The sequence below is a fragment of the Aotus nancymaae genome, unplaced genomic scaffold (assembly GCF_030222135.1).
Source record: "Aotus nancymaae isolate 86718 unplaced genomic scaffold, 86718_ANA_hifiasm-v0.15.2.pri h1tg000064l_1, whole genome shotgun sequence".
Taxonomy (NCBI): Eukaryota; Metazoa; Chordata; class Mammalia; order Primates; family Aotidae; genus Aotus; species Aotus nancymaae.
The window spans coordinates 24,500,200-24,525,250 of NW_026988479.1; the positions used below are offsets into that span (position 1 = coordinate 24,500,200).

Below are 25,051 nucleotides of genomic sequence, written 5' to 3' on the forward strand. Positions count from 1 at the left end.
AAGTTATACATACACACAGAGACACACAAATACTTGGGAGTGAGGGATGTTGACAGACTGGCAGGTAAAGCTATAAGCAGTTGTTACAATTCTTATATAATCCCATTTGAAAGTTAAATATCAAACAAGCCATTCTAAAAAGCTTTCCTTAATGAATTTCTTGGAAATTATGCAAAGTCAAATGCTATAGCTCAAGTATTTCTTTTTAATGGCTACAGATAGTCTATGGTAGAGATGTTAAGTCTTCCCCAACTCACAGTATCTCACACTATTTTTCATTTTTTCCTATTACAAATAATGCTATTAACAGACATATATCTTTACCTACTAGTGCTTTTATTTCTATGGGCTTCAAATCCCCTACAATTATAGGGAGTTGCTGGGTTGAAAGGTATATTTTTCATTTTGGTAGATAATATCACACTGCCTTTCATAATAGACTGTAATAATTTGGATTTACTCTTCTTTTTTTGAGAAAGGGTCTCGCTCTGTCACCTAGGCTGGAGTGCAGTCAAGGGACCATGATTCACGGCTGCCTCAACCTTCCAGACTTCAGAGATCCTCCCATTTCACCCTCTGGAGTAACTGAAACTAGGTGCATGCCATCACACTCAACCTAATTTTTTGCGTCAGTTAATTTTTAATTTTTGGTAGAGACAAGGTGTTGTTATGTTGCCCAGCTTCTCTTGAACTCCTGTGATCTTCCTGCCTCAAACTTCCAAAGTGGTAGGATTATAGGTGTGAGCCACCATGCCTGGTCTGGATTTAGGAGTAGATTGTTTTTTTGTTTTTGTTTTTGTTTTGAGACAGAGTCTTACTCTGCTGTCCAGGCTATCTTGGCTCACTACAACCTCTGTCTCCTGGGTTCAAGCGATTCTCCTGCCTCAGACTCCCGAGTACTTGGGACTACAGGTGTCCGCCACCATGCCTAGGTAATTTTTTTGTATTTTTAGTAGAGATGGAGTTTTACCATGTTGGTCAGGCTGGTCTCAAACTCCTGGCCTAAAGTAATCCACCCACCTTGGCCTCCCAAAATGCTGGGATTTCAGGTGTGAGCCTCTGCACCCGGTCGTTCTATGAGGATTTACTCTTCCATGTACTGGCAAGCTACACTCTGCCTATTTTTCTTTCGGCTTGTTGTCTTCTTGTTAACTTTTAGGAGTTCTCATCAGACAACAAACAACCTTTTATCATTATGTAAATATATTTAAATATTTTTTATTTTGACTGTTTATGGCATATCTTGTATACAACAGAAGTTTTTGTTTTTGTTTTGAGACAGGGTCTCACTTTGTCATCCAGGCTGGAGCGCAGTGGTGAAATCACAGCTCACGGCAGCCTCAACCTCTGGGGCTCAAGTGATCCTCCCAGCTCAGCCCCCTAAGAAGCTGGGGCTAGAGATGTGCCTGGCTAATTTTTCTATATTTTGTGGAGAGGAGGGTACTGTTATGTTGCCTAGGCTGGTCTTGAACTCCCAGGCTCAAGTGATCCTTCCGATTCGGCCTCCCAAAGTGCTTGGATTATGGCGTGAACCACCACACTCAGCCTCTATCTTTTCTGTAAGACACTTACTTAGAAGTTGTATTTTTAAATATATTCCATATACAAAGACTGCCAATATTATCTTTCTATCCATATGTTCTTGCTCTTCTCAGTAGTATGTGTTAGGATTCTATTTTTTATTTGTCCCTATTTCCCCCAGAGCTTTTATTATCATGAATCACAGATTCTAAATTGTACTCTTCTACCTTGACAAATGTCTTCTGAAGCCAAACCAGTAATCTCTGCCTTAATCGACTTACACCTGTTACCTATCATCTACAGAGCAAGATTTAGGTGTTAACCACCTTAACTGAAAGCTTTCTGGTATCTCGAATTACGTTTTTTCACATTTGTTACCTGTGTACCCAACAGAGACTTCTACAACTCTACAACAAAGACGGAACATCTTATTTTTCCATCTTTCTCTACTAGACTCTAAGTTTCTTTCTAGAGGGAAGAGACTAATTCTTACTTTTTGCCACCCCAACCCCCAACGCTAAATCCAATGGTAGGCCCTCAATACATGTTCAATGTATACATACTTACATGTTACTGAACATACAAAATATAAGCCATAATTCTTTTATTAGGATTCACTCATATATATTAGTTGAAACACATTAAAGGCTTTTTTCTTTTTGAACAGAGTCTGGCTCTATCCCCCAGGTTGGAGTGCAGTGGTGCAATCCCAACTCACTGCAACCTCTACCTCCTGGGTTCAAGCGATTCTCATGCCTCAGCCTCCCGAGTAGCTGGGATTACCAGCGTTGAGTCATCACACCCAGCTAATTTTTGTATTTTTAGTAGACATAGGGTTTTACCATATTGGCCAGGCTGGTCTCAAACTACTACCTCAGGTGATCCCCCCACCTTGGCCTCTCAAAGTGCTGAGTGAGACTACAGGCATGAGCCACCAAGCCCGGCCCATATTAAAGGCTGTTAACTTAAAGGAGACGGGTCTTGCTCCATTGCTCAGGCTGGTGTGCAGTGGCATTATTATAGCTCACTGTAGCCTGAACTACTGGACTCAAGAGATCCTCCTGTCTCAGCCTCCCAAAGTGCCAGGATTACAGGTATGAGCCAGTGTGCCAGGCCACTTTTAACCTTTTAACGCTTGAGTTTGTTTTGTGCCACAAATTGATGACAATTTGCTCACATTTGCTTGAGCCACTTAGTACTTCTTAGGTTAAGAAGCTTGGGAACTATCAGGTGCTGATTACAGAAAATGAGCACTACTTTTTAATCCTCTGAATTACAAAGTTTTTTCATTGATCTATAATAGTTGTTTATATATTTATGGGGTATGTCTGATATTTTAATATATATATACAATGTGTAATGATCAAATCAGGGTGACTGGGATATCCATTACTTCAAAGATTTATATTTTGTGTTGGGGAACATTGCAAGTCTACTCTTCTAGCTATTTTGAAATAAACGATAAGCTATTGTTAACTATAATTTCCCTACCATACTATGGAATACTAGAACTTATTCTTCCTTACTGTATTTTTGTGCCCAATAACGTATTTCTCTTCATCCCTCCGAATTTACAAACTTACTAAAATTCCACCTCAAATACCAATTCTATTTATCTTATTTTATGACATCGAATCTGTATTTTTAAATGTCATTCTCTTAACAATATTTTTATAAGCACATTGAATTTAACCTGAAGCATTTCCAACATTTTCCTGCCCTTAAAGGTAATAAATATTGATCAAAAATTATAAATTTCTTGATATTTACCAATTATTATCTTAATGTATTATCTTTTCCCTTAAGGTTTGTTCCTTACTCTATCTTTTCCATTTCTTAAGATCAAATATCCAAACTTTGGCTGTAAAAACCATTTAATCTAACCTACAGCCAATGCATCAATCTAATTTATGACATCTCCAAAATTTCCTGGGTCTTAAGAAATGGCTGAGAATCCACTACTCCAGGTAGCATCTACTTGGCCAAAAAAAATTCTTCCTTAAATTACTTCAGGACCTTTTTATTCTCAAAAATACAGCTTTTCTAAGAGTCCCACACATAATACATAATATTCAATTTGCTTAATTGAACCAAAATATCAATATACATTTATCTACAAATATATGCATACATATACTCTGAACTCTTTCTCCAAACAAAATCTTACAAGAATAACATGCTATATTTGACACTAAAACTTTATCTGAAGGAGTGGATTGAAAAAACAAACTACTAGTCTACAGATGAGTAAGAAAGCAAAATAATTCCAGTTTTTGTTTTATACCCATAGGAAAATATCTACAAATCATATTATTATCTTTGCCTATGCTAAGTCTAAATAGTGATGCATAGGATTTTAATACTCTGATTTATGAATGACGAAATTCCAGTCAACAGTACTATTCTCAGTTTACATTTTAATCAAAATTTCACATACCTGGTCAGCTAACATAAGTACAGTTTTCATTGTGAATCTTCTTGAACAGAAATTGAAGAGGTCTTCGAGGCTAGGTCCCAGAAGATCCATGACTAGTACATTGTAGTCTTTTTCCTGACCATACCACCTAACAAAACAAAAGAAGAAAGAGTATTACAAAAAGCTATCACTTAATATCACCAAGTTTCAAAAAATCATCAACCCTAAGAATAAGATAGTTTTCCTTCTCTGACCAGGTATTATTTAAGGCAAATGTTAAAATCAGTATTACAACCAAAGTATGAGGATTTAATCTTTTAATAATTATATTTTTCTAGAAAATGCAAAGATAACTATATAGATGTGCTACTCTGTCTCTTCTTTAAGAAAATAGTCTATTCTAACTAGTGGTCCTGGGCACCCATTAACTCTTTATGGCATCTACCAAAACTGCAGAAATGACAGGCACAGTACCTAAGAAAGGGGGGGAAAAAGCCTCATATCAGTTCGCTTTAATTTCAGACCTATTCAGCTAGGTCCCGTAGTCAGGTACAATAAATATGCTCTCTAGAATCTTACGTTGAGAGTAACAGATCCTAAGAGGATTATAAGCTCAAAAAGTTCAGTTCCTTCCTACGGCTTTTGGTTCAGTTGTCCTTGAGAATTACTTCCCAAACCTGACAAATGGATTACTGCCAAGCACACAAAATCAAATCCATTTCTACATTCTCTTTGCAAAAAAAGATAACCTAGTAAGGAAAGAGTGTCTGCTTAACCTTCTAGAGGTCTTCCCCACCAGCTAAAAATCAAATGTGTCAACATGACAGCAGAAGAGCCAGTTTTTTTTTTTTTGTTTGTTTGTTTTGAGACAGAGCCTCTCACTCTGTCCCCCAGGTTGGAGTGCAGTGATGCCATCTTCAGTCACTGCAACCTTTGCCTACTGGGTTCAAGCAATTCTCATGCCTCAGCCTCCCAAGTAGCTAGATTATAGGCCTCTGTCACCATACCCGGCTAATTTTTGTATTTTTAGTAGAGACCAGATTTTGCCATGTTGGCCAGGCTAATCTCAAACTCCTGACCGCAGGTGATCCTCCTGCCTTGGCCTCTCAAAGTGCTGGGATTACAGGCGTGAGCCACCGCACCCAGCCAAAACAGCCAGTTTTGTCTGTATTGAACCTAAAACAGCCTACTAAAGCTGCTGTTATTTTCCCTCTTCCACTTTTTATTCTCCCTATGGGAATTCAACACCTTTCACATTCACTGATAATATTTACTTGAAAGAAGCTCACAGTGATGCTTTGGGTAATACATAAATAACAGTATTAAAAGGTAACTGATAAAGCAAATAAGCTGCTTTCTCCTTTCCCTTTTTCTTGTTCTATTTTCTTCTGTTATTTTTTTCCTCCTCCTTTGTCTGTGACAGGCAAATCTGGGCTAGAGAGCTGTCACAAACCTGCCATTATAAATTTTCAACACTAATAAGAGTTCTAGTAGGTGTTTAATATAAATCTAATTTACCGAGGCTTTTAAGAGAACAAGAACACCAAATCCAGAAAGAGCTAAGGAAATAAGAAGGCAAAAAAACTCAAACAGGCAAAAGGGAAGGCATAAATCAACTCATTTGTAAGACTACATCCCAGTTCTAGACAGGTTTCCACTGACGACTCAGATATAAAACTAAAAAACGAGCAAATGTTATAACCACCCATCTAAGCCCAAACACAAACCTGTAATGTAAAAGGCACAAATTCTGACTTTATATTTTCATGCAATTAATGTGATTTCATAAAGCACTTTTTAAAGAAATCATCTGCAAAGTAAGCCTCTAACAAAATCACCTGTATATAAGCCTCTAACTCCCTTAATAATTAGAAACTGGAAAGAATGGGCTGGGCGCGATGGCTCATGCTGTAATCCCAGCACTTTGGGAGGCCGAGGCGGGAGGATCACAAGGTCAAGAGATGAGACAATCCTGGCCAACATGGTGAAACCCCGTTTCTACTAAAAATACAAAAATTGGCTGGGTGTGGTGGCACGCGCCTGTAGTCCCAGCTACTCCAGAGGCTGAGGCAGGAGAATTGCTTTAACCCGGGAGGCAGAGGTTGTAGTGAGCTGAGATTGCGCCACTGCACTCCAGCCTGGTGCCTGGCGATGGAGCAAGACTCTGTCTCAAAATAAAAAAAAAATAAAAAAAAAAGAAACTGGAAAGAATAAGGTGAATTGAGAAGCATACTTTAAACACCACACACATTATTGGACAGTCTTAATCCTTGCTTAAATTTATGAACACAAGACATATTCACTACTCTCAAAGTCAGGAGGATTAAATACTTCATTGAAAATAGCAAAAAAAAAAAAAGCATTTTAAAGGCATTTTTCCTTGTGGAGCAACCATGTAGTTCTAAAATAACTAGGACTTTCATCTCTATGGATTGGTGCTATTAACTCCTTAAACCTAAGAAACAGGTGTTTCCATCTTTCACACTTCCTTTGGTCTCAAGAAATATATAGCTTAATTCTGTAAAGCTAACACGTCACACCCTCCATCTGTGCTTTTCCATCTGGACTAACTCATTCAGACATTATCACAGATTCAGAACCAGGAATGGTCTTCTGCTTATACCAATCTTACTTATTCTTAGTTTCTACCTTCACCTCCATGCTTCCCACTTCTATGCTGAGAGCTTTTCTCTACCTTCAATTCCAACTTTAAAACCCAGATGCCAAAGAAACCTTCCTTATGTCACCTATCCCACATTGGTCTCCCATTTCCTAGAATTCCCAAAGCCATTAACTATTGCTTGTATCCACAGTCTTAACCCCTTGACAATACAAAATTCACCTACTGTTACTTGGGTATTTGTTTCTATATCTGGTAGGACAGAGGTTATAGCTTTATTTTTATTTAAATAGTCTTCACAGGACCTGAGTAATGAACAAGCACTAACCCAATTCTCTGAGGCCATTTAAGATTATAGTCTGAAACACCAACACAAAAACCTCACTCTTATTCTCTACTTTCTAGGACTTCAAACTAGAAACACAGGTTTTGTTGTTGTTGTTGTTTTAATAGAAACGAGGTTTCACCATATTGGACAGGCTGGTCTCGAACTCCTGACCTTGTGATCCGCCCGCCTCAGCCTCCCAAAGTGCTGGGATTACAAGCGTGACCCACCGCGCCCAGCTGAAACACAGGTTTTAAGTACAAGATGTGTTGCTACTAAGTGTACTGTGGTAAAGTAACGTGCATATTTCAGGTACTCAGGTATTTACGAGACTAAAAAAAGTACTCCAGTTGATTTGGACCTTATTCTTCCTAATGGTTACGAAATATCCAAAAAAAAAAAAAAAATTCAAGTAATTTAATGGGTGAAAGTAAAAAAATAAAAATAAAGACAAAATGTTCAGGGATCTCATTTTCCATTTGTTTCAAATCTATATCTTTAGACTTCAGTGTTACCTAAAAGTAGGCTGAAGAATAAATTCACAATTTATACAACCATCATTACTTACAGCATAAAAAAAGTATCTAAGGTCTGAAGATGATGCCAAGAGAAGGCAAGTTCCATCTCTCTCTCTGCTGTTATGTCCTTTCCTCTAAATGCATATCCAATTTAAATCCAATTTAAAAATTAAGATATACAAAAAAGCACAAACGTAAGACAATACATGCAAAAGTCAATGAGGCTGACGAAAAATACTAACACAATTCAGACAAAAGATCGATGAGAACTAAATCTGTCTAAAGAGGTATTGTAGGAAAACAGTCTGCTGCCAGTCAGATCCTGAAGGATGAACAGTATTTTGATAAGAACAGTAGAAAAGGGCTTACCAGGCAAGGGCAAATCATTTTGGAGCATGGGCTGTCATAAAAGGAAGAGTCAAGGTAGTAGATAGATTGAAGCTGTAGTATAGATTATTCAGTGCAAGGCTAGTGAGTTTTACATGCTGTAAATAACTGGGGGAAGTATTACTACAGTTTGTGGTTGAGACATAATTAAAATCAATATTTATTAGCCTTGGCATCAGTATACAATATGGAAATGGAGGAGTATGGGAAAGAATTACCATGACATGGTTACCAATTAGGAAGTGTCAAAAAAGAAAAAAAAAGAAAAGAAAAGAAAAGAAAAAGGAAGTGTCACACTTTAACTGTAGATTTCAAGTTAGGGGTTTTCTTTTTTCTGAAAAATCTCTTCATGAAATTGGGAGTACCTGAGGAAAAAAATACATATTTTTTCATATAAAAATATTTACGTATTGGCCAGGCATGGTGGCTCATGCCTATAATCCCAGCACTTGGGGAGGCCAAGGTGAGTGGATCACCTCGGCCAGATCACCTGAGGTCAGGAGTTTGAGACCAGCCTGACCAACATGGAGAAACCCTGTCTCTACTAAAAATACAAAATTAGCCAGGCATGGTGGCACATGCCTGTAATCCCAGTTACTCGGGAGGCTGAGATAGGAGAATCGCTTGAACCTGGGAGGTGGAGGTTGCGGTGAGCCGAGATGGCGCCACTGCACTCCTGCCTGGGCAACAAGAGCGAAACTCTATCTCAAAAAAAAATTTAAGTATTGCTACGAGACCTAGAATATTCCAGAATAAATCAGTGTAATTATTGTAATATGCAATTTAAAGTACTCAAAAATATTTCAGTTCCATCACTATGACTAGGACAAAAATAGCAGTAAAAAAAAATTTGTTTAATGTAGATCTTCCCCTTCAGACTACCAATTTAACAGCCATTATGTTTGTCTTGTTCACAATCCTGTATTCCCAGCATACACAAGAAATGTTCAAAACATTTGCTAAGTAAAATAATGAAAAGCCATATTAGAAGCTGTTAACAGTCAGCCGGGCATGGTGGCTCATGCCTGTAATCCCAGCACTTTGGGAGGCCAACACAGGCGGATCACGAGGTCAGGAAATCGAGACCATCCTGACCAACATGGTGAAGCTCCGTCTCTGCTAAAAATACAAAAATTAGCTGGGCGTAGTGGTGCACGCCTGTAGCCTCAGCTACTCGGGAGGCTGAGGCAGGAGAATCATTTGAACCTGGGAGGCGGAAGTTGCAGTGAACAGAGATAATGCCACTGCACTCTAGCCTGGTGACAGAGTGAAACTCCATCTCAAAAAAAAAAAAAAGAAAGAAAGGAAAAACAAACCACCTCCCCTCAAAAAAGTTACAGTTATTCTGTTCTCTTTTCTCTCAATTTCTTTTAATTTTCCTATACACTCATATTTGTGTATGCCATTCTTAACAGCTATTTGCCATTCATGACACAGAGATATATTCTCAAAACCATAGATACCACTTCTCCCCATAGATCTCTTCTCAGAATGTTTTAAATGCATAAAATAAAATAAATGGCATTATGAAGAAAATCAATTGCAGTGAAGCTGAGCTACCACAAAATTGCTTTTAAAGATTCAATTTTGGGCCAGACACAGTGGCTCAACCCTGTAAGTTGAGCACTTTGGGAGGCCGAGGTGGGAGGAACACCTAAAGAGTTCGAGACCAGGCCGGGCGTGGAGGCTCATGCCTGTAATCCAAGCACTTTGGAGGCCAAGGTGGGTGGATCACCTGAGGTTGGGAGTTCAAGACCAGCCTGACCAACATGGTGAAACCCCGTCTTAAAAAAAAAAAAAAGAGTTCGAGACCAGCCTGGTCAACAGGGTGAAACCCCATCTCTACTAAAAATACAAGAATTAGCCAGGCGTAGTGCTGGGCACCTGTAACCCCAGCTCCTGGGGAGGCTGAGGCAGTAGAATTGCTTGAACCCAGAAGGCAGAGGTTGCAGTGAGCCGAGATGGAACCACTGTACTCCAGCCTGGGCAAGAGTGAGATTTCGTCTCAAAAACAAAACAAACAAACAAAAAAACTGATTTCTAGCCAAGTGAAGGGGCTCACGCCTGTAATCCCAGCACTTTGGGAGGTCGAGGCAGATGGATCACCTGAGGTCAGGTGTTTGAGACCAGCCTGGCCAACATGGTGAAACCCCATCTCTACTAAAAATGCAAATATCAGCCAGGTGTGGTAGTGGATGCCTGTAATGTCAGCTACTCCGGAGGCTAGGGCAGGAGAAACGCTTGAACCCAGAAGGCAGAAGTTGCAGCAAGCCGAGATCATGCCATTGCACTCCAGCCTGGGCCATAAGAGCAAAACTCCATCTAAAAAAAAAAAATCTGTGATTTCTATTGGTGAAAAGTCAAAAGTTCAGCTAAAACTCAAAAGGTTTCTTAAACTTAAAATCAATAAACACTAGATTTTAGTGAGAAGCTCATAAAAATAAAAATGCAATTTTCCTTATCTGTCTAAATACATAGATCTCATGAGGGGTGGATGTGGTTAAGAACTAGGTTAAGAGCCCCTACTCCAAACCAACTTTTGAGATAAATAAACTGTAGAATAAGATCTAATATTTGAAAATCATATGTATGTTTTGCTCAACAATAATGCAGTCAACTAGGATGATTTGTTTTCCCTCTTCTTGCCGCCTTGTTACTACTGATCCTTTGCTTACAACATTACCCCCAAGATCCTTGAATTATGGTACATTTTCATATTCTCCATCTTTGTTCCTTGCCCATTGCCTTCAAAGATATGTAGATGTTCTTTAACTCCAAAAATTATAAAAACACAAAACAAAAAACTTTATCAATATTCACTATCAAAGCTACTATTCATTTATCCATTCAATATTTAGAGTAGCTAACAAGACAAAAATCAAATAATTGCTGCTTTTGTGGCTTATAGTGGAAAGGGGGATAAATATCATGATGAAGGAGAGAAGAGTACTGTTTAGGGAACACATATTATGGAGATCCAATCTATTTTTTTTAAGGGAGGCATCAGAAAAGTTTCTCTGAGGAAGCAAGGTAGATTTTTTCTTTTTTTTTTTTTTCTGTCTTTCTCCCTAGAATGTTCAGCAGCAGCAAGGTTGATTTTTAAGATAGATAGAAGAGGGACAGGTAAAAAGGTGAGGTGGCATCAGGCTGAAGACTGGTGCTCACCAGAAACTGACAGCATAGGTTGGTATAGTGTGTAAGATCACCCTATTTTCTTCTTTAGTTAATTTTCTGAAAACCTGGTTTATATTTGCATCTTACTCTCATTTTTTTCTTGGTTCCTGGTAACATAGTTATCATTTTCCCCATACCACCCAAAATGTTATTTCAAATATCACAAATATTGAGCTGGGATGCAGTAGCAAAAAAAAAAATCAGACGACCTAACTTTTATCAGCTCATCATCACTGCTCCAACATTGGTAGTGGTGGTATTGAGGGACAGCATGTAGAGAACTGGCAGGTCCAGGAGATACAAATGTTAAAATACACTCTTTCATTGGGAAGTGAAAAATATACTTCATAATACAAATTACAAAAGCTTGATCAAATGTTTTCTAATAGGCAAATATATAAAAGTAGATGAATAGTTGCCTAGGGTTGATGGGAAATGGAGTGACTGCCAACAGGTTCAAGATTTACTTTTGGGATAAGGAAAATATTCTAAATTTGAATTATGGTAATGGTTATACAACTTTGTACATATCCTAAGAAACAAACTGTACACTTTAAACAGATTAAGCTTTATGTGGGTAAATTATATCAATAAAGCTGTTGAAGAATAGGTAAATACAAAGACAACCATAAAGTAAATACAAAATACAGGAGGGGGTCATTTATTTAGAAGATAAAAAATAAGGCTTCCTAGAAATGTTAGCACCTCAGCTAAATTTTGAAAGATCCCTGGATTATAGTATTAGCTTCTTAAATATTCTCCTAGTTCCAGTTACCCTGCTATGGTTTTAACGTGCCATTTATCACAATAAAACCTGAGGGGTAACTGGAACTAGGAGAATATAGCTCACACCTGTAATCCCAACACTTTGGGAAGGTCAAGGTGGGAGGATCATTTAAGCTCAGGTGGTTTGAGATTAGCTTAGGCCAACAAAGACAGACCTCAGTCTCCCTATAAAAAATAAAAAATTAGGCAGGGCCAGGTGGCTCACGCCTGTAATCCCAGCACTTTGGGAGGCTGAGACAGGCAGATCATGCGGTCAGGAGATCAAGACCATCCTGGCCAATATTGTGAAATCCTGTCTCTACTAAAAATTAAAAAAAAAAAAATCCTAAATCTGGCCTCTGCTTATCCTTTCAATTCTATATACTTACTCACTCTTCAGATTGTCCTCAGACCCTATCACTGAGTCAAGTTACTTTACTGAGCATCTACTGTGTACTGAGCTCTAACACAGCCAAACACCAAAGCCTTTAGGTCTCATTTCTTTCCTACCTCATGGATACACATTAACTCTACCTAAAAACTGACTTTCTTTAACTTCAACAGCCCATTATCCTGACTCTGCTCCTGCTTTATTAATTCCAAATTTCCACCAATCGGATGAGACCTCACCTCTCAATTTACTTTATCTACTATCACTTATATGCTGATCTTGCTCAGATCTAACCCCCGTCCCAATTCCCTGGCCTAGGCTCAGTTCTGTACTTGCTGCTACACAAGACTAATAATGCACCTTAATTTCAACAGGTCCAAAGCCATCATCATCCACCATACTTCTAAAATATTAAAATTAGACCCCCTTTCTAACTCCCTAATTCAAACTTCAAATTCTTCAGGCTCAAGTGACTTACTTCTACTCCTCGAAAAGGGAAAACATGTACATTAAAAAGTTTCAGAAAGAAAAAAAAGAAATTGAACACACTCCCTATAAAATATCCCCTAATACACTACTAAGAGACCAAATGGCTTTTTTTGTTTGTTTTTGTTTTGAGATGGAGTCTCACTCTGTTGCCCAGACTGGGAATACACTGGCATAATCTTGGCTCAATGAAACCTCTGCCTCCCAAGTTCAAGCAATTCTCCCGCCTCAGCCTCCTGAGTAGCTGGAATTACAGATGCATGCTGCCATGCCAGCTAATTTTTTTTGTTGTTTTTAGTAGAGACAGGGTTTCACCATGTTGGCCAGGCTGGTCTTGAACTCCCGATCTCAAGTGATCCACCCACCTCAGCCTTCCAAGTGGTGGGACTACAGGGCTGTGCCACCACGCCCAGCCACCAAATGGTTTTTTTTTTTTTTTTTTTGAGACAGAGTTGCACTCTTGTTGCCTAGGCTGGAGTGCAGTGGCATGATCTCGGCTCACCACAACCTCCACCTCCCTGGTTCAAGCAATTCTCCTGTCTCAGTCTCCCAAGTAGCTGGGATTATAGGTATGCGCCACCATGCCCGGCTAATTTTTTTGTATTTAGTAGAGAGGTTTCTCCATGTCGGTCAGGCTGGTCTCAAACCCCCAACCTCAGATGATACGCCAGCCTCAGCCTCCCAAAGTGCTGCGATTATAGGATTCGATTACAGGAATGAGCCACCGTGCTTGGCCACAAGTGGCTTTCTTTAGGGTAATTTTTGCACTGTAAATTATTACTTGTATTACAGATAGTCTTTTCTGTATGAAGATACTAAGAAAACAAATAACTGAATGAAGGGAACACTTCACCCTACTTTACATTAATTAATTTGATTAGCAAATCCTCTTTAAATGGATAGAACTAAGTATTCTAGATAAAAAACAGTAGACAAAAAGTATACAGAAAGGCAAAATTAAATTTCTACATTAGGTTCATATTCAAGTCACGGCACCAAAAAAAAAAAAATTTTCTACATTAGTGGAGAAAATGAATACAAAAAGAAAACAACATTCCAAAGTTTGATATAATTTTTGTTTTGGCTGGGCGCAGTGGCTCAAGCCTGCAATCCCAGCACTTTGGGAGGCCGAGGCGGGCGGATCACGAGGTCAAGAGATCGAGATCATCCTGGCCAACATGGTGAAACCCCGTCTCTACTGAAAATACAAAAATTAGCTGGGCGTGGTGGCATGCACCTGTAGTCCCAGCTACTTGGGAGGCTGAGGCAGGAAAATTGCTTGAACCTGGGAGGCAGAGGTTGCAGTGAGCCGAGATTGTGCCACTGCACTCCAGCCTGGCGCCTGGCGACAGAGTGAGACTCTGTCTTAAATAATAATAATAATAATTATTATTATTATTATTTTTGTTTTAAGTAACAAGTACAGAATAAAGAACAAGGTCTGGGATGGAAAACATAACATACAGCAAAGGGGAAAATGAAAACGGAAGAAGCAACATATGCTAACAGAAAGGAATGATACAATCTAAGCAACATGAGCTACCAGAAAGGATACAATCTGATACAATCTGAAAGAAAGAAAAGATAGCTATTCAAATACATGAATAGCTATCAAGTCTGTGCAAACCTGAACTAATAATACAGAACTAAGTAATATTCATAAAAGTCCTTCAGTGACCAGACTATTAAAAAGTAGTCCAGTAAATCCGCAGTTACACTTAAGAATGGGAGGCTGAAGCCAGGCCCGGTGGCTTACACCTGTAATCCCAGCACTTTGGGAGGCCAAGGCAGGTACATCACGAGGTCAGGAGTTCGAGACCAGCTTGCTCAATATGGTGAAATCCCATCTCTACTAAAAATACAAAAATTAGCTGGGCGTGGTGGCACAAGCCTGTAGTCCCAGCTACTTGGGAGGCTGAGGAAGAAGAATAGCTTGAATCTGGGAGGTAGAGATTGCAATGAGCCAAGATTGCGGCCATTGCACTTCAGCCTGGGCAACAAAGTTAGACTCCATCTCAAAAAAAAAAAAAAAAATGGGACACTGGCTAAGTTGACAATATAAGTAACACAGTACCAGGAATACTGGATTAGCAGCCAGAAACATAGGTTCTAGTCCTGGCTTGTCATTTTCTTGCTCTGAGACTCTGTGTAAGTGGTTTCTGCTCACTGGTCAAAGATTCTTAATATAACCATATATACTTATCAAAAGACATGGTAATTATGAGATAGTTTATGTAAAAGCACTTGATAAATTACAAAGCATTACATAAATAAGGGATTGTTACTCTTACCACAGAAAGCAGGGCCAGGCACAGTGGCTCACACCTGTAATCCCAGCACTTTGAGAGGCTGAGGTGGGAGGATCAGGAGGTGGGGAGATCGAGACCATCCTGGCAAACATGGTGAAACCCCATCTCTACTAAAAATACAAAAATTAGCTGGGCATGGTAGTACGTGCCTGTCATCGCAGCTACTCAGGGAGCTGAGGCAGAAGAATTGCTTGAACCCAGGAGGCAGAGGCTGCAGTGAGCCTAGATCGTGCCACTGCATTCCAGCCTGAACAACAGAGCAAGACTCTGTCTCAAGGAAATGAAAAAAAGCAGTTGCCCAACAATTATAAAATGCCAACAACCAAGACAATACAATTTCTACAATAGCCACAGCACTCAGCAAAATTCAACTATCAACAGCTTGACACAATGGAGGGCTAAAATCTCAGCACGAATTTCTCAGTGTAGTTCTCTCATCTTTAGAAGAAATTCCTTGTGGTAATTGTTAAAACTAACAAAAAACCTCTTGGGTCCAATTCTAGAACTGGTCAAACAAAAACCTGTTGGTAGGGAAGGGTAACCTGGCATTTTTAACAAACTCTATAGGTGGTAATTACACACAGTGGAGATTGGTAAAATGCTGACTTAGCAGGATTCACATGAATAGCCTTAACGGGGTCCTACTGTTGCAACTAACCAAGGCAATCTCTAAATGTTTTGGGTGTACTGTTTGGGGCTCATGCTCAATATACTACCCTAAGTAAACATTCATGTCCTCACATAGTTTGACATTTAGACATCTTTCCTCCTAATTTTCAGCAGAAGACAAATTCATAATTATATGCCAGGCTCACAGCAGATGCTCAAAAAAAAAAAAAAAAAATGCAAGCCTCACAAAATCATTGATAAATAAACTGTCCCCAGTTTTTTAAACTATGTCTGGCAACGGGTAGGTACCCTCATGTAAATGTCAACTGAATAAAAGAAACGCTTGTTTTTCTCCACAAAGTACTGCACGAGGTGTTGTACATTAAGTTCACCAAGACAGTCTCAAACTATCAGAGCTTTCACTTGCAGAGTAGAAGCTAACAACACTCATTTCTCTAAGAGGAATATAAAATATATAATATTATAGAGGTTCAAAACTGGGTACACTAGGATTTCTGTAAGAAGAACTTGCTGCTTATAATTTCAATAAAGGGCAAACAGCCAAACACAAAACCAAACCCAGCCTAAATAAACAGTGAAGAACAGCTGGGCACAATGGCTCACACCTGTAATCCCAGCACTTTGAGAGGCCGAGCCGGGTGGATCACTTGAGACCAGGAGTTCAAAACCAGCCTGGCCAACATGGTGAAATCCCATGTCTACCAAAAACACAAAAATGTCAGACGTGGTGGCGCACCCCTGTAGTCCCAGCTACTCAGGAGGCTGAGGCACGAGAATCAAGCAGAGGTTGCAGTTAGTCAAGATCATGCCACTTCACTCCAGCCTGGGTGATAGTGAGGCTCTATCTCAAAAAAACAAACAAATACCACCACCAATAACAACAAAAACCGCCAGTGAAGAGCAAAGTAAAGAAATGGAAAAGGGGAATAATAATATTCCATTAAAATATGATCTCCACTGTAATTGGAAGAATTTCATGGCCAGGCATAAAATCTCAGCACTTTGTGAGACCAAGGCAGGCGGACCACAAGGTCAAGATATTGAGACCATCCTGGCCAACATGGTGAAACCCTGTCTCTAATAAAAAATACAAAAATGAGCTGGGCATGGTGACGCACGCCTGTAGTCCCAGCTACTCGGGAGGCTGAGGCAAGAGAATTGCTTGAACCCAGGAGGTAAAGGTTGCAGTGAGCCTAGATTGGGGCACTGCCCTACAGCCTGGCAACAGAGCAAAACTCCATCTCAAAAAAAGAAAAAAGAAAAAAAAATCATTATTTCCATTGTTACCAAGGACGATGTATTAGACATCCCTAATGTAACAAGACTTACAAAAATGTAGACCTTAAAATATACAAAAATTTCACTCCCCTTTCCACAAAAGCCACCATTAGGACAGAATGATTTGGCAGTATAGGGAAATGTAACAGCTAAGTGCAGTACTTAGAGCAGCTTCCAGGTGAGGCAAAATACAGGACAATCTCAATTTCAGAAGGTTCATACGCAAACCTCTGTGCTACACTTAGTGATGGCACAAATGAAACATGGATGATGTATACTATGTATGATTCAGCCACTGTCACCATCTTTTCTCCCTTAAAAAAAAAATCTTTCTTCAGGCCAGGTGCGGTGGCTTACGCCTGTAATCCCAGCACTTCCGGAGGCCAAAGTGGGCAGATCACCTGAGGTCAGGAGTTCAAGACCAGCCTGACCAACATGGAGAAACCCCATCTCTACTAAAAATACAAAAAAAATTAGCCAGGTGTGGTGGTGCATACCTATTATCCCAGCTACTCAGGAGGCTGAGGCAGGAGAATCGCTTGAACTTCGGAGGTAGAAGTTGCAGCGAGCCAAGATCTTGCCATTGCACTCTAGCCTGGGCAACAGGAGCGCAATTCTGTCTCAAAAAAAAAAAAAGAAAGAAAAGAAAAAGAAAAAGAAAAAAAAATATTTCTTCAGTATAAAAGTTGCTATGTAAGAAGCAACTTCCTGGCTGGGCGCGATGGCTCACGCCTATAATCCTAGCACTTTGGGAAGCTGAGATGGGTGGATCACCTGAGGTCAGGAGTTCAAAACCAGCCTGGCCATCGTGGTGAAACCCCATCTTAAAAAAAAAAAAGAAGCAAATTAGCTGGGCATGGTGGCGCGTGCCTGTAATCCCAGCTACTCAGGAGGCTGAGGCAGGAGAATTGCCTGAACCCAGGAGGCGGAGGTTGCGGTGAGCCGAGATCGCGCCATTGCACTCCAGCCTGGGTAACGAGAGCGAAACTCCGTCTCAAAAAAAAAAAAAAAAAAAAAAAAAAGAAGCAACTTCCTAATGTTGCTGAACTAGAACAAAAAGAAAATCCAAATGATTGACATCACTGATAGATGCTAACAGATACTTAAGTTGCTGAACATCCACCATAGTATTAATACATATTTACTGTGACGTTAATGCACATTAGCTTTATTTATTTACTTATTTTGAGACGGAATGTCACTCTTGTTGCCCAGGCTGGAGTGCAATGGTGCCATCTCAGCTCACCACAACCTCCACCTCCCGGGTTCAAGCGATTCTCCAGCCTCAGCCTCCCCGAGTAGCTGGGATTATAGGCATGTACCACCACGCCTGGCTAATTTTGTATTTTTAGTAGAGATGAGGTTTCTCCATGTTGGTAGGGCTGGTCTGGAATTCCTGATTTCAGGTGATCCGCTCACCTCGGCTCCCAGTGCTGGATTACAGGCGTGAATGACCGCATGCGGCGAACATTAGCTTTTAATGACAGAGTAGCATCTTTACACCAGCACTCAAAGCTAGTACAGTCACGTTTCCATTTGTAAACTGGCAGTCAGCTAATGGGTTCAGTGGAATATTTAAGAAACAGTTTAAGGCCGGGCGCGGTGGCTCACGCCTATAATCCCAGCACTTTGGGAGACCGAGGCGGGTGGATTACGAGGTCAAGAGATCGAGACCATCCTGGTCAACATGGTGAAACCCCGTCTCTACTAAAAAAATACAAAAATTAGCTGGGCATGGTGGCGCGCGCCTGTAATCCCAGCTACTCAGGAGGCTGAGGCAGGAGAATTGCCTGAACCCAGGAGGAGGAGGTTGCGGTGAACCGAGATCGCGCCATTGCACTCCAGCCTGGGTAATAAGAGAGAAACTCCGTCTCAAAAAAAAAAAAACAGTTTAAGTACCACGGAATTGGTAAATATTCCCAATATTTACCAACTGCAAACTGAGGAAAGGAGCTATATATGCATTAGGTACTTCAAAAATTCAATAAAAATGAGGAGTAGCCATTATCTTTGACAATCTTTGAGAATCTAATTCTCAAAATGACAGAGTTCCATTTTAAAAGTAAATGTAGGGCGGGGGTGGTAGCTCACACCTATAATCCCAGTATTTTAGGAGGCCCAGGCAGGCAGATCACCTGAGGTCAGGAGTTCGAGATCAGCCTGACCCAAGATGGAGAAACCCTATCTCTACTAAAAATACAAAATTAGCCAGGCGTGGTGGCACATGTCTGTAATCCCAGCTATTTGGGAGGCTTCGGCAGGAGATTCTCTTGAATCCAAGAAGCAGAGGTTGCAGTGAGTCAAGATCACACCATGATATTCCAGCCTGGGCAACAAGAGCAAAACTCCTGTCTCAAAAACAAACAAACAAACAGAAAAGTAAATAGGCCAGTGTGGTGGCACACGCCTGTAATCCCAGAACTTCGGGAGGCCAGGGCAGGCGGATCACCAGGTCGGGAGTTCGAGACCAGCCTGACCAATGTGGTGAAACCCCGTCTCTACTAAAAATACAAAAATTAGCTGGGTGTGGTGGTGCATGTACTCAGGAAGCTGAGGCAAGAGAATTGCTTGAGCCCAGGAGGCGGAGGTTGCATTCATTGAGTTGAAATTGTACCACTGCACTCCAGCTTGGGTGACGGAGTGAAGACTCCATCTCAAAAAAAGAAAAGTGAGTGTATATAAATATGTAATAAAAGCAGAATTTCATTATTACACTCAGCACAATAAGAAACACAAAAGATACTTCTATGAGTAAGACAGTTCTCTCCCTCAAGGAGTTTCTAGAATGCATTCTTGTAGGAATGCATCTGAAACATGTGAAGAGGTAAATGGTTTCACATATTGATTTTAGATACTTCCCAGAAATCAAAGCATTTGATTATATGGGATTATAGTGCACTTTCTAGTACCATGATGCCTATTATAGGATTTCCTGAATGATCCTCCTAATCCTAGGAAGAAATATATAAATTAAGAATACAGAAAAGGTGAGGGAGGGAAAAAAAAGAATATACAAGGCTGAGTGTGGTGGCTCATGCCTGTAATCCCAGCACTTTGGGAGACCAAGGCAGGCAGATCACAAGGTCAAAGATTGAGACCATCTTGGCCAACAGAATGAAACGGCGTCTCTACTAAAAAATACAAAAATTAGCTGCGTGTGGTGGCGCACGCCTGTAGTCCCAGCTACTCAGGAGGCTGAGGCAGGAGAATCACTTGAACCCAGAAGGCAGAGGTTGCAGTGAGTGGAGATCGTGCCACCGCACTCCAGCCTGGTGACAGAGCAGGATGCATGGACCGACGGAAGTGAAGGAAGGAAGGAGGAAGAGAAAGAGGATGGGAAGGAGGGAGGATGGATACAGTCTTACAGCCTGGGCAACACAGTGAGACTCTATCTCTAAAAAACAAAAAGAAAAAGAGAAGAAAATAAAAAATAAAAATATATCAAAAACAAATCAGTTACACTCAAGATTAAAAAAAAAGAAGAAAATTAATTAAATAAATAAAATAAAAATTAGCCAAGTGTGGTGGTCCATGCCTATAGTCTAAGCTACTTAGGAGGCTAAGATGGGGGAATCACTGGAGCCCAGGAGTTCAAGGCTGCAGTAAGCTATGATTGACATGCTGTACTCCAGGCCTAGGTGGCCAGGCAAGCACCCGACTCTTTAAAAAAAAAAAAAAAAAGAAAGAGGCTGAACACACAGTGGCCCACGCTTGCAATCTCAGCACATTGGGAGGCCAAGGCGGGCAGATCACCCAAGGTCAGGAGTTCAAGACCAGCCTGACCAACATGGAGAAACCTCGTTTCTACTAAAAATACAAAAATTAGCCAGGTGTGGTGTCGCATGCCTGTAATCCCAGCTACTCAGGAGAGACAGGAGAATCAGCTTTAACTCAGGAGGTGGAGTTTGCAGTGAGCCAAGATGACACCATTGCACTCCAGCCTGGGCAAGAAGAGGAAATCTCCTTCTCAAAAAAAAAAAAAACGAAAGAAAAAAAAGAATACAGCCTGATTAGGTTGTAGTTCTAGTAAAAGATGGGGGTTGATGGGGGCAAGTAGCAAAGAAACAATTATTAAGCCCCAAAATATAGTATAATACAGTGGTTCCTGAACTTTGCTACATAACAGAATCACCTGGGGAGCTTTTAAAAATCATGATACCTAGGTTACATGCCAACTTAATTAAATCAAAATACTTAAGGGTAGGGATTAGGTGACTTTTTTAAGTTCTCCATTTGACTCCAATCTGCAGCAAAATTTGAGAACCACTGGTAGAGCCGAAAGATGAAGTAGGACTTGTACAAATCACACATTAGTTGTGTGACTCTAGACAAATTAACCACTTTGACTCACATACTTGATATAAAACACCAACTTACAGGATTGTTGTAATGACTAAATGAGACCATATGCAATGCCTGGATAATATTGGCCTCTTTTTCTTGCATCCAGAGGGGAAAAAAGAATGAATGTTTAGCCACACTGAATTCAACCAGTTATTCCCTTATTTCAAAAGTACTTATCAACATTACAAATAAATAAAAGGCAATTATACCTTAAAGTTAGAACAAATCATTACATCAGAGAACAAGAGGCATCTTTTGTCCTATTGATTATTCCATCAATTTATACTATGCATTAAAAGTTTTAAGCCCTAGTTGGGCTTTCGAAAGCCCTTTTGTAAGTAAAAACTGACTTTACAAATTATAGAATTCGTTCTATTAATAGGTTCAAATCTAGACAGCATCACAGAACCCTGACTCATAATATAATGCTCTTTCCATTTCCCTTTATGTTGAGGATAGGAATGTACTATCTTCAGCTAAACCTTTTTGTATAGAACTTCCAAAATCCCCATTAAAAGAGCCATAACACACTCCACTGATCACACACATACAAGAAAAAGGCACTATTCTAGTTCTTCAAAGGAGGACAATAAGGTAAAGATATCAATTGCCACTGAATACCATATTCACTAGCATCACCCCCAAGACAACCACCATCTGGTAATTTTGTCAGATAAATCCTACTATTAACCTATAGTCTTGTATATGAAACAAAATCAAAATAATGTTTAATTGGGGGCTGGGGAGAAAAATAATGCTTAGCTGCATCCAAAAGACAGACTTAAAAATAAGTAAATAAATAAAACTAACGCTGTCACACAAAGAACTTACCAAGAAGTAGCAATGTATGTGTACAAAGAAAAAAATCAAATAGTCCTATAGGGATGTAGGTTACACCAACATATGCATTTGTCAAACTGAGATCACACTCTGGCCTGTGTGGCAGAGCAAGACTGTCTCAAAAAAAAAGAAAAAAAAATCCCACTAAAACATGCATTAGTTCATGCTATGTTAATACTGGTCAACCAGTTTTTGTTTTGGTCTCTGTCTCAAAAAAAAAAAAAGATCTAGCTCCAGAAATGACCAAGGGTCCCTGATCCCTGGGCCACTGACCGGTATCCACTATGGAAGCTAAGTGAAGCTTGGTCTATATTTACAGCCACTCCCCAACGCTGGCATTACCACCTGAGCTCAGCCTCCTGTCAGAGCAGCAGCAGAATGAGATTCTCACAGGAGCACAAACTCTGTTGTGAACTGCGTGCACAGAGGGATCTAGGTTGTGCATTCCCTGTGAGAATCTAATGCCTGAGAATCTAATGCCTGTTACTGTTTCCCATGACCCCCAGATGGAACCATCTAGTTGCAGGAAAGCAAGCCAAGGGCTCCCACTGATTCTACATTAAGGTGAGTTGTATAATTATTTCATTATGTCACAATGTAATAACAATAGAAATAAAGTACACAATAAATGCACTTGAATCATCTCAAAACCATTCCCGCCCCCACCACACCCCCTACTAGCTCCAGTCTATGGAAAAATTGTCTTCCATAAAACCTCTCCCTAGTGCCAAAATGGCTGAGGACCGCTGACTAAAGCCAAAAAATAACCCACATATTTCACGTGGGTTCAAGTATTTACTCCAAATTAAGATACCAATTGATAATTTCTTTTTTTCTTTTTCTTTTTGTGGAGACAAGAGTCTCGCCCTGTTGCCCAGGCTGGAGTGCACTGCCATCATCTCAGCTCACTGCAACCTCCACCTCCAAGGCCCAAGCAATTTTACTGCCTCAGCCTCCCAAATAGCCAGGACTACAGATGCACGCCACCACGCCCTGCTAATTTTTGTATTTTTAGTAGAGATGGGGTTTCACCATCTTGGCCAGGCTGGTCTCGAACTCCTGACCTCGTGGTCCACCCACGTCGGCCTCTCAAAGTGCTGGGATTACAGGTATGAGCCACCGCTCCCAGCCACAAATTAATCATTTCTAACAAGTTTTTATCCTGCAATCCACAGATGCAAAAGGAAGAATAAGAACACCCTGAATTATAAGCATCTAATTCAATACAAATAGGTTACCTGTATTTCTATAAGAGCTCTTCAGCTTCTCTATGAGGTGAAATGCCAATAAATGAAGAAGCACAGGATGGCTTTCCGGCATCAAATAGAACAATGTGGAGTGTGTAAGCACACATGATTTGACCTTGACATAAGGGTGATAATGATTCTCAAGAGAGTTGGAAGTTAAGAGAGTCTAGTAACTCCCCTGACATTCAACAGTCTAATTTGTATTAGTAGGAGTAGAGCTATATACATCTCTTACATTTTGTCCAGCTTAAAATGCTACCTAGCATTATTACGTTATCTCACAAGCAAGTATAAAGCAGCTGTAGTATACCGAATTCAGTTTTACTTCGAGTTAAAAAGCTCACTTCTCATCATCTGTGATACATCTTTTTCTGTTTTTTTTTTTAAGTGCAAGGTAAGCATGGACACTGTAATGTATCTTGATGAAGACATATACAATGCAGTGTCAACTTCATTCTCTGATAATAGCCATTATATTATTTACAGGATATATGCTCAGTGCAAAGGTAAGACTAAGCTGCATTTAAAAGTGAAGAGTAAGGATTAACTAGTGCTTTCTAAGTATGTTCCAGAACATTTGACTTTCAGTCACAGAGGGCAAAAATAGTGATTAAAAAACACTAGGCAGCTGGGAGAGATGGCACTCATCTGCAGTCCCAGCTCCTCAGGAGGCTGAGGCAGGAGGATCATTTGAGTCCAGTAGTTTGAGGCGGTAATATGCTATTATCATGCTTCTGAATAGCCACTGCACTCTAGCCTGGGTGACAGAGCAAGACCCTGCCGCTAAAAATAAATAAATAAACAAATAAATAAAAATAATAAAAGATGAAAGAAAAACAGGAAAAAGAAAGGAAGGCAAGTAGTAGACACAATATCAAATTGCTGGAATGCTTTCTTTCTAGCTACTATCCTCTGAAAACAGGTCTTAAAATTCCAGAACTAAAAGGCCTTAGCATCAATGAGGCCAGTGACACTTTTAAATAGAGAACCCTTGCTGAAACAAAATCCTACCCAAAATCTCAGTATGCAAAAGCAAATGGAAATGAGTAGTTAGCTGGCAAAAGAAGGGTAGGCAGTCCTAAATCTTTCTGTTCAGCACTCTCCTTTCCAAACAACCCTTTTATTTTCTAAATGAGCAAACAGATGGGCTCACAGAGATTAAGGAACTGACTGATTGTAGATCACCCAGTCAATACCACATAGCAGACCTAGAGCTCAAACCTCCAACACCTAGCTAGTTAAGAACTTTTTGGCATATCATAATTGTTTCTTGGGTCGTTGCTGATGCCTATAATTCCAGAGCTTTGGGAAGCTGAGGCGGGAGGATCACTTGAGCTCAGGAGAGCAAGACCAGCCTGGACAATACAGCAAGAGCCCATCTCTGTAAGAATAATAATAAATTTTTAAAATTTTTCCTTTGGAGAACATATTAATTCAATTTATAATGGAACATACAAAAAAAGGTTTTAACAGAAACCCAATACAGCTGACCCTTGAACAAGAGGGGCTTGAGATGCACAGGTCCCCTTATACAAAGGTTTTGTTCTGCCCCTGCTACCCAAACAAGACCAATCGCTCTTCTTCTTCCTCAGCCCAAAGGGAGGATGACGAGGATGAAGAGCTTTACACATACACACACACGCGTGTGCGCGCTATTGACCACTCATGTTATTGGTAAAGCTTCCAGTGAACAGTAGATTATTAGTTAGTTTTTGGGGAGTCAAGTTATAATTGGAGCTGGGCACAGTGATCCATGCCTATAATCCCAGCACTTTGGGAGGCCGAGGCAGGGGGCTTACT

General features: G+C 40.1%; 1 protein-coding gene across 4 annotated transcripts in view; it reads right to left on the reverse strand.

The window, feature by feature from the left end:
- The window catches only part of CSNK1A1 (casein kinase 1 alpha 1), a 59,240-nt gene that overhangs the window by 27,514 nt on the left and 6,675 nt on the right, over window positions 1-25,051 (reverse strand). For all 4 annotated transcript variants that reach the window (XM_012453428.3, XM_012453362.3, XM_012453499.3 and 1 more), the window contains exon 3: window positions 3,959-4,085. In XM_012453428.3, coding sequence (XP_012308851.1) covers window positions 3,959-4,085 — 127 coding nt within the window. The remainder of the gene's footprint in view (window positions 1-3,958; window positions 4,086-25,051) is intronic.